This window comes from Talpa occidentalis, unplaced genomic scaffold (assembly GCF_014898055.3).
Source record: "Talpa occidentalis isolate TD23 unplaced genomic scaffold, MPIMG_talOcc4v2.1 talOcc4.6, whole genome shotgun sequence".
In the NCBI taxonomy this organism is placed as follows: Eukaryota; Metazoa; Chordata; class Mammalia; order Eulipotyphla; family Talpidae; genus Talpa; species Talpa occidentalis.
Genome location: NW_023604972.1, coordinates 106,284,815 through 106,302,673, shown reverse-complemented (window position 1 = coordinate 106,302,673; position 17,859 = coordinate 106,284,815). Strand labels below are relative to the sequence as shown.

The 17,859-nt window shown below is 41.6% G+C and overlaps 1 protein-coding gene across 2 annotated transcripts in view; it reads left to right on the top strand.

The window, feature by feature from the left end:
* The first annotated feature begins 16,048 nt into the window (after positions 1-16,048).
* The window catches only part of ELL2 (elongation factor for RNA polymerase II 2), a 67,193-nt gene continuing 65,382 nt past the window's right edge, over positions 16,049-17,859 (top strand). The window contains exon 1 of one of the 2 annotated variants that reach the window (XM_037530652.1): positions 16,049-16,546. In XM_037530652.1, coding sequence (XP_037386549.1) covers positions 16,400-16,546 — 147 coding nt within the window. In that variant the 5' untranslated portion in view covers positions 16,049-16,399. The remainder of the gene's footprint in view (positions 16,547-17,859) is intronic. The other variant, XM_054687996.1, reaches the window with a different exon arrangement.

Sequence of the window (17,859 nt, the reverse complement as noted above, 5' to 3'; positions counted from 1 at the left end):
AGGGGGACCCAGCAGATAGCGCATGGTGTAAGTGTTTCATCACAGGATGGAGCCCTGGAGAATCTACATTCACCCAGCAAGTTACCCAAGCCTGAAGATGCAAAACACTATAAACAGCAAATAAAAACACCATTACAGGCTGAGAGTAAGGTTGTTGGGGAAAGGAAAAGGCTTTCTATTTTAATATTTCTGCTTTTTAAACAAGGCTCCACATTTTCGTTTTGTAGTAGGTCTGGCAAAATTATGTAATGAGTGCTTCAAAGGCATTTGGAAATCAAATAATGAAAATCCAGTGCCTGCATGGCAGATGCATGGATCCTGCTGTGAACTCATTACACAATGAGGACCTCAGGAATCCCCAGCAGTGCAAGGTGTGCTTGTACCTCTCTTCAAAGGAGATTTTCCACCACGGAAAAATAAGCCGGCACCAAGAAGTATAAGCACTGCTCTCCCAATTTTTTGTGTTTATACCTACTAGTACCCAGGTATGCTTCCATATTGTCTACATTTTAAGAAAGAAGATATAATCAGCAGTAGCTCACCTTCCACTTTTAAAAATTAAAATTCCTAAGTGGTAGAATAGAGAAAAAAGTGGGACTTTGTAATAAGTCTGGGGAGAGAGAGAATTTAAGTTATCTGTAGTATGACTCCAATTTTAATCTCAAGAATGTATATAATTACAACTGGGAGAAGCTGATGTATAAAGTTCTTAGAGACAGTTGTTTTAAGGGTATGGGATTGTGGATGGTGTTAGTTTTCTTCCATGTCTTTGTATTTTCCCAGTTTGTCTGCAGTGAATGTTATAGCAGATATTAGCAACATTACATGACAGGGTCCAGATGCCTCTGATACTCATTACTCTTTAACATGAACTACTTGGATTTTTCTCAGGAGTGTACTTTGATCTTTTGGGCACTGCCACCAGTTCACTGACAAGAGTGATGAAGCTAAGTGTGAACTTCCCACATGGAAGGGTGTTAATTCATTCAATAGCCCAATTAAGTTGCCACCTGATAACCCAATTCATTACAGCACCAGACTCCAAACACCCAATTAATTAACTCTGCTGTTCTACATGAGCATACATATCCTGACTTTGTTAACTGAATCATGAAAATCCTTTTTTTAAGTAGTGATGTCTATATTATGTAGTAGGCCAGTGAACTGAAGCAACCTAAAAATGACTTATATTTTCAATTGAAAAGTTGTTTTACTTAGAATCATAGGCAACCTACCATAATAAAGCATATCCAGTAGGCACATACTAAATAATTGTAACTGTTAATTTGTCAGACTTTTAACAACTTTCAAATAATTTCTGTCTTCCCACAGTATTTTCTAGAGAGAATTTAAACTACCAAATGAAAGAACAGGAAACATAAGCATGTAAACTAATTACACTGCTAATTAGGCTAGACTCTGAGAATCATCTAGTACATCTAGACATTCTCAATTCCCACTACGCACTTAGTTTTTAAATACACAGAATGCCTGGGCCCCACCCCAGATCATGGTATCTCTTTTGTGTAGTAGTCACTGTTCTGAATGCTTTTGCATGTTAAAACATCTAACATTATACTGCATAAGGTAGGTATTATTATCACCTCCGTTTCCTTATGAAGAATTAAGGCTTATCAAAGTAAACTGAAATAAATGACAGATTCAGGATCACACCAGGCTGCATCACAGCCTATTAAGCTATATAGTTTCACAACCCTTTAAATTATCTTCTTAGAACCTAGAGCATTGTCATGTAATTCTTGGTACTGCAGATTTCTATTGGACAAGATATAGTCAGAAATTAATAGATGCAGAAAATGCAGACTAATTTTAGGGAGAGCTAAAGGCACCAGTGCAAACAGCAGATATGATGAAATCTTGTAAAAAAAAAAAAAAGACACCCTGAAATGATGAAAATTAAGACAGTATAGCCTGGCTGATAGTGATCAGAAGCATGCAATATTTTATTGAGTGCCATTTTACAGAAAGAAAACTAAGTCCCAGAGAAGTAAAGTAACTTGCAAAGGGTCATCACAGAACTAGTAAGTAACAAGGCAAGGATCTGAACTGAGGAAATGTGACAGCCAAACCATGCAAGTGGAAAACTGGGAACGAGAAAAGACATCTGCCAACTTCATGATCAAATTCACAAATACTCAGGCCAATTGTGCAAAGTGAAGCCTTAATTATTAATATAATCTCATGGTGATTAAAAATATATGTGAGTAAGATAGAAATTTCTCCCTTAAGAAGCTAACAATTAACAGGCGTAGTTAAAGTAGAACCATAGTAAGATTCAAAAATTAGTTAAGAGATAGAATTGGATATTCTTTAAAGTATTTTCCAACTCTAGAAGAGTCTATGAATCTCTTTGTCAAAGTTTTGCTTGGAAAGTTAGAAAAGTTTCATAAGGTATAATAGGAACAAGCACAAGGCTTCCAAGAAGAGAGCAAGAGAATCTCTGATGTGGGTATTCTAATTTGGCAAAATGCAGTATTTTGTCTGAATTTGAGCCCCAGATCAATAAATCTGATACCTTTTGTTACAAACAGGAAGAATCAATTGACATCATGTCATATTCATTTGTGCAGTTGCTTTGCTTGAAATGCTCCATCTTACCTAATTATCAACAAAGAGGGTAGAGCCCTACCCAAAATAAACGAAAGCTGTTGGTGTGGGCAGATGGAAACAATGCAACTCTAGGTTTACAGACTACCTGCTGAAGAATCTGGACTTTGATTGCTTGTGTTTGACGGGATGTTCAAATTATTTTTTAAAATAGGTCATAAGTGCCTGCCTGAATTAGAGGAGGACTCTCAAGGGACTCCTGCTGTGTTTTTATAATCTCCTTTTGAGATCAGGGGCTTTGCCCATAAAGGAAAATGCCCTTGAAGAATCCAGGCAACAATTTCTATCTTGTCTCCAATTTGATCAGAATGGGTGGAGCCACAGGATTCGACGCCCTCTGGCTGTTGTCAAGGGACCAATTACTATATGCACAGCTCACTTAATGGGATCCTGAGTAATATCATTAAGGGCACAGTAGGCAATAAATGATTATAAAGAACCTTGTGTAATTCCCCAGGTATCTCTGCCTGATCTACCTGCCTCATCTAATACTATCTGTGGATGCATAGATGACCTGGAAATTGTGTAACTAATGGAAATTGTGTAACTAATAACTTAATTGAAAGAAATCTAACTTAAGTCTCTGTATACTGCTCATTGGATGTCAAAGCTTGGTTTAAAACGAGGGAATCTAAACTGGTTATTGCTAACCTCTTTAAAACTCTGAAGGTCAATCATCATTAGGCTTCATAACACCTACTAATGCTGAGTGAAATCATATTTTAAAAATTCAGTTTAAGGACAACCGTTCTTGATAGAATTTGCAACTTCTTGAGAGATGGCTCAGGGTGGCAAAAGGAGTTAAGGTGTTGTTAAAATACAAATTCTTGGCCTCTCCCCAGACCTACTAAATCCAAAGGTTGGCAGGCAGGAGCCCAGGAATATACATTTTAACAAGCTTCCCATGGGGAGTTCTTAAGTACACTAACTAAAGTTTGAGAACTTCTGCCTTAAGATGCACCAATACAATACTAGAAAGTCACCAATCCAATGCTGAAAGTCACTTGTTACTACCAGGTGTTATAAAACATTAGACTTCCTTTAATTGGGTATAGGAAACCAGCCTTCTTAGTATAAAAAAAAAAAAAAAACTTCAGCTACAATTTGACTGTCTCATATTTAGGTACATCATATAGCATATAGCAAGATAGCAATGCTATAGAAACTGCAAAGGTTGCAAACTTTTTCAACCTCCTAATAAATAATGTGGTTTTAAATAATATTCATAAATCTGAGTTAACAAAATAAAACAACAACAAAACACTAGGATGAAATTGGCAGCAGCCGCCCAAGAAAAAGACTCTGTCTGTCCTTAGACTATGTGAAGCCATATACTATCAGGCACTGAGAACTCTGCCAAATCCAGAATGTACAGTCTTATCTTGGGCAGAGAATTCTTTGCCTTTTGGAGAATATTAAAATTCTGTCTGGAAACTTGTGAAACTACTAAGAATTGGTAATTCAAGAACGTTTTTTACAGAAGCCTCCGTGCTTGTTTGTTTTTCAGTAAGGAGTAACAGCCCTACAAACACTTGATGAAAACAACATTTATCTATCTGAGCTCACACAGAAACTGGAAATTGGAAGGTACCTGTTAAAAAATAAAAAAGTTCAATCACCGAGGCCCTAGAAATCAAACCTCTTTCATGAAGAAAATTCTCCCAATCAGACACCATTCAGCCTGGCTCTCTAAGCGTCACTTCTAAAAAGGCAAAATCTTCAATGGGATGAATCCTAACAGCTGGTTTCTACTAACTGCCACTCTTACCAGACAGGAAGCTGGTTATCAATGGGTCGTTGGGTGTCATCACTGTCCAGGCTGCTCAGGCAGGTGAGATGACCTGTAAGAAGGGAGGGGCTCCCTGGGAAGCCCATCAAGGCAACTTGATCAAATGATAGCTAAGATATTTTGCAAAGTTTTGCATTTTGACTGTGATGCAGAGAAAGCTCAAGTTAAATGCCATAGTCCACAGGTACCACTTCCTACCCAGGGAGGGGCTATATGAAGTACGCCTATTAGCCTGTTCTGAGTTTGCAATCAATATATAAACCAACTGAAAACTAAAAACCTTCAGTTGTTGAAAAATAATTCATTTGCATGGCTAAAAAGATTAGAAAGGAAACTGACTAAAGTGCTGTAGTGGGAGGATGGTCACAGAGCAGGTTTTCTAAGATTCAAGCAGACCTGGTAAAGGAGAGTCCTGAAGCCCTTGGTGGTTTTCTCAGGCTCTTATTGAGAGTGCAGCAAAAGGGTACACAGCAGGCAGGGATGCCAGGGGGTCAGGAGACCACCAGGCCTCGAGGCCCCCAGGAAGTCCCCAGGCCCCCAGCAAGTCTTCACTCTGGGCTCCCTGGCTGTTGTTCTGCCCTTCTCTCTCCTGCCTCTGCTTCTCTCTGTGACTGTATCAATACTGCTGCCATGTCCCACAGACGTAAACAACACAACTTATAATAATGTAAGAAAATGCAGGTGCCCTACCAGGCAGGGCAATCCTAATTGTCGGAGGGCAGAAAAGCCTGAAAATCATTTACCCTAGAAGTGCTGTGTGAAAATTTGTTTTCTTCTAACAGACATATTTGAAAGTAAAACCTACTGTAAATCTACAAAATCATGCCACTGTGTAATATTGTGAAAGGATAGACAATCGATCAATAAAGAATAGATTCCAGAAATAGACCCTCATAAATACAATGGTCAATTGATTTTTGATCCAAGAGCTATTCAACAAAGACTGACCTATTAACAAATCATGCAAATCCATATGCAAAAAAAAGAACCAAAGACTCTGACTTCACATCTTATAAAAAACAAACTTCAAAAACAGACTTAAATGCAAAACATTTAAAGGAAACCATATAGGTGATTTTTTGTAAGCTTGCGCTGGCAGAGTTTTCAGATACAACACCAAAAGCACTGTCCAAGGAAAAACTGACAAATTGGACTCATCAAAGCTAAAAGTTTGATATACAAAAAGAACACATTTTGCTCTGCAAAGGGCATTTTGAAAAAACTTAAAAAAAACAGTCACATATCGGGAGAAATTATTTGCAAATAACAAAGCTGACAAAGAACTTCTATCCAGATTATATAAAGAATTTTCAAACGTTTAATAATATGAAAACAAACAACCCAATTTTTGAAACAGAAAAAAAAATCTAAACTCTTCAATAAAAGAGATATCAATAACAAATAAGCAGATGAAATGATATTCCCCACATCAGTCATTAGAGAAATGCAAAATTAAAACACAATGAAATAACAACACACACCCTCCAAGTGACTACTATTAAAAACTAAAATAAAAAAACTGACACTACTAAGTACTGGTAAGTATGTAAAAAAAAAAAAACCTTAACTCTCAAATGCAAAATGGTATAACCACTTTGGAAAATGATTTGATAGATTACTATAAGGTTAAATACATACTCAATACATGCAGTTAATCCCAATCATAGGTATTTGTCCAAGAGAATTAAGACTTATGTTCACCTAGAAACCATTTATGAATGTTTATAGCAGTTTTATTCAAATTCACCAAAAATGAATACACTGCAAAATATCCTTCAACTGGTGACTAAACAAACTGTTACATATCCTTACAATGAAGTACTATTCATGAACAAAAAGAAAAAAGTTCAGGTACATGCAACAACATGGATGAATTTCAAACTCATTATGCTAAAAGAAACCAGGATACAAAGGGCTACATACCCTCTGATTCCATTTATATGACATTTGGGGCGGGAGGGAGGTAATGATAGAAATGTTTGTCAAATGCTTAAAACAAAAAGTAGCTTTTACAGAGGGCCTCCCTGGTGGGTGCAAGGGGTTAAGATTCAGCACTATGAAGCAATGAGCAGTCACTGCAACATGAGTTCGATCCCTAGTCAGGGAGCTAACCCACATGGTGCAGCAGATGTCTCCTGGCTTGCCTGCTGCTCCCCTAAGCAGTGTATTTCAGTCAGTCCGCCTGTTCTGCTCCCAATTCTGTCTCTAGTGAATCCTCTCCCCCACCTCCCAACCCATACCTCTGGCCTGCATCCCAGCTCTTGCATGCACAAATAAATAAAATAAACCTTAAAAAAAAAAAAAGAGATTTTACAGCATGTAAGTTAAAAATAAATCTTAATGTTTACTCTAAGGTAATGTGACTATAGCAAACTTTCTGGACAAATGTCATTGCAAACAAAGCCTTTAAATTTTCTATTTTTAAAGTAAATTTCCAATGCCATGTTTTTATTTTGGCAAATATTACAAAGTAACATTCAGTTGAGCTGGACAAACCTATATGCTTAGAATAAGTGTATAAATAATTGCTTAATTTTAAAACCACAAGATAGAAACTTATTTAAAAAAAGATCCAGGAACCTAGAATGGAGGCAAGGATATTAATCAAGTCAAAATCTATACAAAATAGACCTCCTACTCCATGCAAATACTAAGACTGTCAACAAGGATTTGACAAAACTAATCATTTTGCATGTCTTTCTATACTATATATTGAAGTTTAATACAATCTGCTGGCTCTAACACCAGTATCTTCACCAGGATGAGAGTCATAAAAGATCATTAACATTGTTGTTTTTAAAAATATCCCTATTTGAGGTTAAAACTCTTTTGCAGGCAATCAAACCATACCTTATACTTTTTATTTTGTTGCTGTTGTTGGCTTAGTTGAGAAAAATTGAAAACATCACAATTCAAATACCCTGAGTATTTAAATCACCTGAAATCATTTTACACATAAGAAAAATCATTTATTCAAGGTGAGCATCAGAGTGACAGAATCAGAAAAAAAAGAACAGTTTTCCTTATTCTCAGTTAATGTTTCCAAAATCGTATTATAGATTATCCAAAATTTTACTGTTAATTACTCATTGTTAAAATTAATTTGCTATGCCAATTTGAAGGGGACATTACCACTTTAAGTACTATGAAACAATACCTGTCCTTGGAGACAAATGGGCTTTTCTTTATCCAATTGCATAATATTCTCTAGAACTGAACTGAAATTTTCAACTATTTAGTGATGGAAAAGTATTCAATGTACACCCTGCAAACTTTATTCAATAAGTATGTAGCTACTATCAGTAGCAACAATCTCTTACTAAAGACTCTTTCACATTATTATATCCACTGATCATTCCCTATTTCAAATTCCCAAATGAGGATCTCCCTGGTGGCACAAGGGGTTAAGTCTCAGCACTATGAAGCTATCTGCAGCCACTGCAGCACGAGTTTGATCCCAGGTCAGGTTGCTGACCCACACGGCGCAGACCTCTCCAGTTTTGCCCGCTGCTCCCCTCAGCAGTATATTTCAGTAGATCTGCCTGTTCTGCTCTCCACTCTGTCTCTGGTGAATCCTCTCACCACCACCACCATCCCCTGCTTCACTGGCCTACACCCCAGTTCTTGTATTCATAAATAAATACATCTTTAAAAACAAACAAATTCCCAAACAACACAAGTCTGCCTGCTGGGTCTCTCCCATTCAATCTCTTGTTTCCGGTACATTTCAGATCAAAGTAGCTTCAGGATCCCCAACACTGTTTGTAAAATTTACTTGCTATCATAACATACCCAATGCTTGAGGTGTGTGAGTTTAACAAATCTCCATGGACATGTGCTGAGTATGTCCAATGCCTAAGGAACCGCTGTTAATTCCACTCCTTTTCCTTTCTCTCCAAAAAACATGTTTGAATGCCAGTGACTGTGATGTTACTATTGGTAAAAACTTGAAAATATTGATATGTACAAGATCACACATACACCTCAGGCGTAAGATAACACTCTAGTAACAATGCCTCACTATAGCCATGATTCTGAATGAGAAAGTGCATGCACACTGGTGGATGTGGTCTGGAAATACTCCTCAGTTCTCTCCTTTCTCTTTCTCATAACTTCTCTCAGAAACTTGTTCAATTCCATGACTCCTGCTATTATGTCAATGAGATGACGCTCAGGCTTAAGACTGACATTTCCAAAAACTTGCCAACATTCTCACTTATATATTCTACCATTACCTCTAATCTAAACAAGCTCCTTCTTGTAATTTCCTTCTATCTTTTCATATGAACACTATCTTCTAGTAAACCATACATGAAGCTAGTAATTATTTTGGATTCCTCATACTCATTCACTCTTATATGCAAATAAAGCTGCCAAATTATTTAATACTATCTCCTCAGAGCCTTTGCTAGCCTCCCCCATTTCTCCATTGCTATGAACAATATAGGAATATTGTAGCATACGGTCTCATTACCTTTGCTTCCCACTTCAGCACCTTTTTCCATTATCCTTCCTATGCCAATCTATTATTCAGACTGCTACTGTTACAGGGCAACCCCAATATAAAACAGATTGCCTGACTGTGGGTCCTCACCTGCACACTTAAAAGGGACTTACACTGCGGGCCCACACAAAAGATTAACAAAGGTTTATTTACAAGGGAAAGGTTTATTTACAAGGGAATGAGGAAATGTACAACTCAGGGAGAAAAGAGGGAGATAAATTCTTAAATGAGTCCTACCCATTCCGCCAACCTGGAATCCCAAATGACCCACTGAGACCAAACCTGCTTGGCCAAGAGCATGAGCCAAGTGCCCGAGACCCCACTAACACTCTGGTTTTATTTACAAACATAGAAAATGGCTGCTTAACTCCACCCTTAGGTCCTCACAACTTCCCTTTGGGTATCATGGGATTTGTAGTTCCCAGTGTCTTGATGGAGTTGGGGTAGCATCCACAAAGCCTGTATGGAGTTTGCTCAGGACATCCTTTCGCCCTGACACTATCACCTGAATAGCATAGAGTAGGGGTTAGATTATGCCACCTCCTGGTCAGAATCCTCCAATGTCTCCCCACTGATCACAGAAAAAACTCTTACCCCAATATTGACAGATCTCTTCATAATCTCTCCCCAGCCACCTTCTTTCTGACTCCACCTGTCACAGCTCCTTCATGTGCCCCATATACAGGTAAACCAGAGTGCTGTCTTCCCAAAAACACCTTGTGAATAACACGTCACTGTTAATATAAGAACCCTAAACTTAGGATGTTTCAATATTCCCACTGTCACACCCACAAACCTTTGATGTTCCAATGTGAACTTTTCCATAAAGTTTTTCCCAACACCCTGAGCTGAATATGTTTCAGCAATCCAGAACTCACATGACTGATTCAGTGTCTATATAGTGGTTCTCATGTAATAGCCCTTATCCTCATACCTTACACACCCTATTAGAGTTTACAGTCATGTTTCTAATTCTATAAATATTCTAACCTGTAAAGGTCATATTGGTTCAAAAATCCCAAGCAACAGCAAAAGCTATCAAAATAGTAGGCCACAACAGATCAAAAGATCAAAGATGATAAATATGATACTTGAATAAATAGCTGACTGAAAGCAAAATTGGATCAGGGCAGTGGCAATTCTAATTCTTTAAAAACAGAAATCTTCTGTGTCCAAATACATGATATGTTTATCCTCTACTTTTTACCATAATATGTTCTAGAAACCATATTATAAAATATGTACATTTTTCCATGGAACAGTGATACTACTGGGGATTGTACTTTTGACCAAAGACTCATTATCAAATAAATCATAGATATGAACAATACGCAATAAAAGCAGATATAACAACTGCAATATAAGCATTTTCAAATGTGTACTATGCATTCTGCATATTTTTCATGCGAAGAGTTGCCAAATTTCACAAATTATCTATGCCAGATATAAAAAAAGAATTAGCTTTCATTAACCTCACTAAAGCCAATATGTTAGTTATAATAAACTGAAGCTGAATGGATCATTTTATTTCCCTTCTTACTATTTAATAGAATATTTAATGTCTATGTAGAGGCAGTGAGTGAGTGGAGTGACTTAAGTAATTTTTAGTAATTTTACTATGACAACAAAAAACATTCGGTACATTTCTCCTTATCTTAGAGTCACATACAAAGACAGGAGTACTAAATTTGAAAAAGGAAATGTTAGGTTTTGACTGAGCTCTGACACTTGCCAGCTGAGTGATACACAGCCTCTCTTGAGCCTCAGTTACTTCAAAGGTAAAATGAGTGTAAGCAAAGGTTACTCACAGAGAGAAAACTCTAGAGATAATCTAACTTCATTGCTTTGAAATTGCAATGTTCCACCAAGAATAAGTTGTTATTATCTATCAATATTGTTTTTATGTTGATGGCATTTGTCCAACTATTAGCATGTTTAAAAGTGAAAAGCTGAACAGACATTTCAGTCTTCTGACCTCCTTTGTTTATTCAGAAATATACATGCTCCGTTTCAGTACAAAACAGTGTGGAAATAGTATGAGTTGGGAGGTCATTCTGTACCACCCTCCTCAGAGCTCATCTGGCACCTTTATGGACATTTTGCACCACACTTAAAAGTCATCAAAACATTATCATGTGGGAAAATGGGATACTTTGGTCCCTACATTGTGCAATTCTGTGGACAGAACATTTTTTTCAACAGTATAGGAGGAGAGCGTTTTCTTGGTAAGCAGGAGAATTGAACCTGTGTGTTAGGCTTTTAAACGACATAATTTTCCTAAAGATTGCTACTGAAGTAGGGAAAGGCAAGAATCGAAAAGTAAAATAAGCTCAGAAAGATGTCAATGAAAACTGAGTATCACTAGAGCTGTGTTTTTGATAAATCTGAGAATGAGAGATGGCCTGAGAAAGAGAGGTGCCTAGCCTTCTCCTCAGCCCCACAAAAGAGGTCAGAAGACTGAACTGGGGCCTCCCCGGTGGCGCAGCGGTTGAGCACTGGGTTGTGAGGCTGCCAGCAGGCTCTGCAGCGCCGGTTCAATCCCCGGCCGCCGGGCGAGGGTCCCAGGTGGCCTACAGACCTCTCCTGCCATGCCCGCTGCTTCCCTCAGTAGTGTACTTCGTCAGTCTGCCTGTTCTGCTCTCCCCTCTGGCTCTGGTGAATTCTCTCACCCTCCCGCACTTCTGACTGTACCCAGTGCTCGTATAAATAAATAAATAAATCTTTGGGAAAAAAAAAAAAGGAAGACTGAACTGTTGGGGAGGACATGGGGTAGGGAAAGAGAGTGGGGGTGGAGGAAACTTTCCTTACTTTCAGACCACAATTTTTGAAAAGAACAAGAATGTCCTAGGAAAAGGAAAGAACTTTAGAGACTAAGAGTATAGCAGCGAAGGCCTAGAGCTGGGACTGTTTCCCCTAAGGTTGGAAAGGGACAGAGGTTGCCAATCTAAGGAAGGGTACAGCCCAAGTCCACATCCTTTCAGTTCCTCCGGAAAGCCAACACCTGGAGAAAGAGGTTGGACCTGGGAGCCCAATGCTGTCAGTCTCAACAAAGTTCCCAGATGAGCCATTTCTTTCAGCAAATCATTTGGTCTTGACTCATCACATATGTTTTGGTGCCAAGTAGTGACTAGGGAGAATTTCAGCTTCCCTTTTCATAATCCCTATTACTGCCACCCTCAATCCCCCCTACACCTCATACCCCCACACTAATCCTAATACTCAATCTAAATTAAAAACAAAACAAAACAAAACAAAACAAAACAAAACCACAGTACGTTTGCTATGCAAACCCAGTTTGCACTCAGGGAAGAACTGAACCAAGAAGAAATTATGGTTCCTTTTGTGTAGATAGAATCCATCCCAAATCCTTCCTAAAAAGGAAAACTCTTACGCTTCTAATGGATTAACCAGCAGTGATGGACATGGACCATAGAAACTTCTTCATATATTTTGCCCTTTGTAAGGTGCGTGGATTTTTTGTCCTACCATACAGTGAAACGGAGGGCTCAGAGCAAAAATTAACAATGATGACAGTAATAATGCAATGTGACATTTCTTGCACCTAAACAGAGTAAAAATTAATCTCACAGGTAGCGTAATTGTTTGGCTTAAAAGATGTGTTTGGGGAAAAAAAAAAGTCTCTAAATGTGTAGGTTTTTCATTTTAATTCTCTATAAATATTTAGTGAAATTCTTTTAAAGCCATCAAGGAAAGGAGATTTTTGTACAGGATTGAGCAAAGTTAGAAAGGAGAGTAGTATAATGGTGCAGAGGTAAAGGGAGCAAATGCCTTGTAGGGCAGGTGGTATCAGGGAAAGAGTATCCCAAAGGGAAATAACTTCCACCTGAAAATTCTCCTTACAGAGCACTTCTTTGCTATAACTCTGTAAGGTTCTGTGTTCTCTTTTCACAACAGAAAGTTTTGTAATTAGTAGAACCTTTTTATAGATGGCTTTAAGAAATAACATAAAATTACTAAAACATGTATAAGGTGGAATAACCATCTGCATTGGAAATCACTAAAGTATAGGCTGAAAACTAGAGTGCTGTGAGTTAATACAGGTCCAAAGATATTTTTAGTGTCCAGAAAATAATTACTGAAAATTTTAGTTAGGTGCTAACAAATAAAAATCAGCAATTTCAAGTTTTTCTTTAAAAATCAAAACATCAGAGAATACTGGGCTTTTGCATGTTTACCTAGCCAACAATTAGCTGAAACAAGATAACAAAAAACAAGAAAACTGACCTTGAAGAACCCCTAGCTCATCACAGGTCACACCTTTAGTCCCTGTGGCACCAAGTCTAGCCTGCTTCACTCAATACCTAATGGTCCCCCAACCTCTATAAACGGGTGACTTCAGTTCCCAAGGAGAAGTGAGAAATGGTTATTACTGATATGTACAACCAGGAATAGGGGTTGGTTCTACATTTGAAAGCCAGAGAAGGCCATAATGTTCACTAGTCCTCTGTCTGCACTACACACAAGATATCAGAGATGGGATCAGCCTGCATTGAGTTACTTCCATTTTGCCTTTCTCTGCACTGACATCATGTAAGACAGATTTCTTAGTTATTAAATCCAAATGATAGCTACTCAGTGTATGTAGTGACTGGAAGGACACTTAAAGAGCTGATTCAGACCCTGCCTCTCCTGGTGGTAATAGATGAGGCAGGTTGCTTTTAAATTAAGGGTGTCTGTTTCCTCATTCATCAAATGAATGGGTTCAGCTATAACGATCATTAAGATCATTTTTAGTTGGCCTCTCCCCATCTATACCACCTCTACTCACCTAGACTTTAATTAGCCTTTAAGAGATGTTCAAGTTCCTCCATAAAACATCTCGAGACTTCTTTCTCTGAATTTTTGTGCTTATCACCATCACCACCCAAGTTAGCATTTACAATTCTCTGTTTTGCTTGGTGTATACGGGTTCAATTTTTTAAACAAAAATTCCTTGAAATAAGAGATTATATACAGTTTAGTTTTTAAATCCTCCACATTTTACATTTAATTGCATTCATTCATTACTTATGATTTGAACTGAATAATGATATGAATACTATCTTTAAAATGGCAAACTTCCCTAAGAGCAGCTTTCATCAGTTCCCTCAAACTGAATTACCCTTATCAGCATCACAAGTTACCTCTGATTCAGGAAGGCACAATGCGTACTAAGCAACCAAGAAACACACACTACTGAATACCATAGTACTTTATACACAGTCACTGCTTCCTTTCCTAGTAGAAAAGCTCAGAAGGGGAAAAAACCACAAAGAACTCACTAAACAATTACCCACTGTCCCTAAAATTGGATATGAGAAAAAAAAAATTTTTACCATAATTAAGAAAACCAATTACTAGTAAGGGGCTACAGGTTACACTTATAAAAGCCACCCTTGCTCCTCCCCCACCCCTTGGATGTCATCAGAAGTTCTGAGTAAGAGAAGGCCAAGTTAAAGTGTCATGTGGGCGGGGATTTACCACATTCGCCGGAAAAGCTGTAGGATACAGGTTTTACTTGTTCTGACTAACCCCTCCCCCCAAACTAATTAAAGATTTAGATATGTGGTCAGAACTTCCCTATCAAAGTGAAGCGAACACAAGAAAATAATTAAAGTATAAAATTATTTTTAGTTTTTTCGTGATTGCCTTAATTTCTCCATTCAATGAATTTAAGATAATTAACACTCTAGTAAACTAAATTAACAAGTGTTAATCATATCTTAACAGCTAGCCAATTCTAGTGGATTAAAATTAAGTCAATTAAAAATGCTCTCCTGTAATGGAACCAGCGCTTCAATGCAGGTGTTTCCACTTAACCCATACTCGATGGAAGGAGGATTCGCTTTGTAATTCACATTAAACTCATACAAGCCTCGAGGGTCTGAATCAAGAGATAGTACCTGTAGCCTGAGGAAGGGATTTATTCAGGTAGGGGGAGGGATGATTCATGAAAAACTCCCTCTTGGACTTTTCTGGAAAATCATAGCCCATCCAAATTTAAAGGATGGGAAATACTGGTTAAATGCCTACAAATTTTTCTGGGGAATCCCTGTGAAACGCAACTATGTTGTACAATCTGAGGGAAACAAGCATCTCAAATTTCAGAAGAATAATTTTAAGAACTACCTTTGAGGGCTTCATAGCTATCAATATTTTGTCTTTATCTGCTGTTTCTGATCACCCAGTTAATTCATCCTCTCAGAGGGGAAGCTTATCTGTCAGTCTATTCACACACCGCCTGAAGAGGGCTCATGATTAGGCTCCCTCCCTTAGCCACGCCTACACGCCCAATGTCGCCAGGAATGGAAAGTATGCCCGGCCTGCCCGCATCCTCACACCCCCATCTCCCCCGCTTAACCTCAATAGCTTATGCCTAAGCTAGTTTTTCTCATATCCGTGTCAAATAAAATGGGCAGAACTCCAACAGGACCGGGAATGAGAGGTGTCGGTGTTCCTTTCATTCCGGCTAAGGCCAGTTCTATGCTTCCATGATCCTTTTATGAAAAGAGAGACCACCCTAATCAGGAGTGCCTCTTCAAGTCCCACAAAAAGGTACCCTGCCCCATCAGTGAGCTTCCGAGGAAGTTCCCTGGGGCCACAACCGAGTCGACTAGGGAAAGACTTAGAATTTCAATTTTCATAGTACCGTGCCTACCGAACTAAGGGTATCTCAGCCTCAGGCTTGGCGTTGTACTTAACCTGCTCCACACAATCTAGCACAACCCCAGAGCCTAGGGTGGAATGAGTAAATTTAGGGTGAGATGTGGGATTAAGTCAACCTCCTCAATTCCATTTGCTCAACAATAGCACTAAACTGAGTTTTGAGGAAAAGCTCTCCACCCACTCGGTCTACTCCTTCACTCGCGCACAGCGAACTCCCCAAGCTTCCCCAGCCGTCGGGGGACCAAGTTCTCCATCCCACATCGCCAGGAACGACCAACAGAGGAAAAAAACTCTCCACTCCTCTCTCCAGCCCTCACTACTATCCCCCTAAGGGGCGGGGCTAGGACTCCAGGTAATCAGCCTCCGCCACCCGGAGACCCGGTTTACCGAGGTTCTCCCAAACCAGCCTGGCCAATCGCGGCCAGCGGACCGGGACGACCAGACGTGACGTCAGAAATGATTAAGTTGGCGCGTCACCTCGACGTCAGTCTCTTACCTCTCGGACGTCCCGTCCCGGGAGCAAAACTCCTGAGACTTTGGGCCCCGCCCCCCGGGCGTGCGGAGGGCGGCCAATGAGGGCGGCCCTGGAGGGGAACCGGGCCAATGAGCGAGCCGGGGGCGGGGCGCGGGCCGCGGGGTGGGGCGGGTGCCCGCTGTGGCAGTCCGAGATCTGGCTGCGCGCAGTATATGACAGTACGTCAGCAGCGGGATGGCCGTAGCTGTGGCGGCGGCTGCAGAAGCCCGAGCAGCCGCGGCCGCAGTGGAGGCTAGAGCCCGAGCGGCGTCGGCGGCGGCACCCCGGGGAGTTTAAGATGGCGGCAGGGGGGGCGGCGGGCCTGCGGGAGGAGCAGCGCTACGGGCTGTCGTGCGGGCGGCTGGGGCAGGACAACATCACCGTACTGCATGTGAAACTCACCGAGACGGCGATCCGGGCGCTCGAAACCTACCAGAGCCACAAGGTGAGCGGGCCGGGCCGGCCGACCCGCCGGGCGAGGGGCGGGCGCGGGCGCGGGCGCTCCTCGTCGCCCGGCGGTGCCGACCCCTGACCCGGGTCGCGGGACGTCTGACCGCCCGCCGCTGCCGTCAGCGCCCGCGGCGGCACAGCTGGGCAGGTCGCTGACGCCGCGGCCCGCGGGGCGCCCGGGCTCCGGGAGGCGGGCGGGCGGGCGGGCGGCCCCTGGCGGCGGGGCCGGGGCGGCCTCATCCCTGGCTCGCCCGTGCGGCTGCTGCGGGACTTTCCGACGGCGACCGCGGGTTTCCTGGATTTTTCGGTCGCGACGTGGGAGAGGGGCGCCGGGGCGCCGAGCGAGGTGGCCACGCTGACCGGGGCGGCGGCGCGCCCGGCGCGTGGGGAACGGAGCCGCGACGACCCGCGGGCTCCGGGCGGCAGCGCTTGCGGTGTAACACGTAGGCTCCCTGCACCCGTGGGGACGCGGACGCGGGCGCTCCGCCTTTGGAGCCGGAGACCCCCTGTACTCGCGGGAACTGGAGATACAGGTGCTTGGTGTGTGCGCGGACACTCGGTGTACCCGGAGACGGGGACGGAGGCGCTCCGCATATGGGGGCGGGGGACACTCTGTACTTGCCGAGCCTGGGCGCAGTCGCTTCGCGTGGAAAGGAATGGGGGGACACACCTTGCACTCCCAGGCACTCGGGGACTCCGGTGCTTGGTGTTCCCAGAGACTGTCCGAGTCCGAGTCCGGCGCTGGTACACCAGCTCGGCGGACTGCGGAGGCCACGCAGCCAGCGTTCACCCAGGAGCAACACTTCGGTTACTGGGGATAGCGATTTTCTGGCAAACTCAGAGCCCTTGAGATGTGGGGCGAGGGTGTGGGGAAGACACATTGCATCCCAGACGGAGGCTCCCGGCCTCTCACCACGGACCTCGACTTCAGAGAGAGCCCCGTGGACACACACAGCGAGCACAGCGAGAGGGTCGGATTAACACACATGCGCGGCAATTAGGGTAGAAACCTTGGAACGCGTTTTCACTTTGGGGGGAAAAAAAAGAAGCCGGGGAGAGAGGCACCGAGAATAGACGCTGAAATCTGTGTACTTGTCGGAGCGGTTTATTAACTCTCAATGCTGTGTGTGGCGGAGGCAAACGGGGATGTACACACTGTCTGAGAGGAGGAATATGCTGTGAGAGGGAGAGAGACGCGCAGCATTTAATGGGAGAGGAGAGTTTATTGAGATAAAACCCACAGGGCATCTTCACAAATAGCTCAGTCCATCCAAGGAAACACTCCAGTTAACTGATCTCATAAGACAG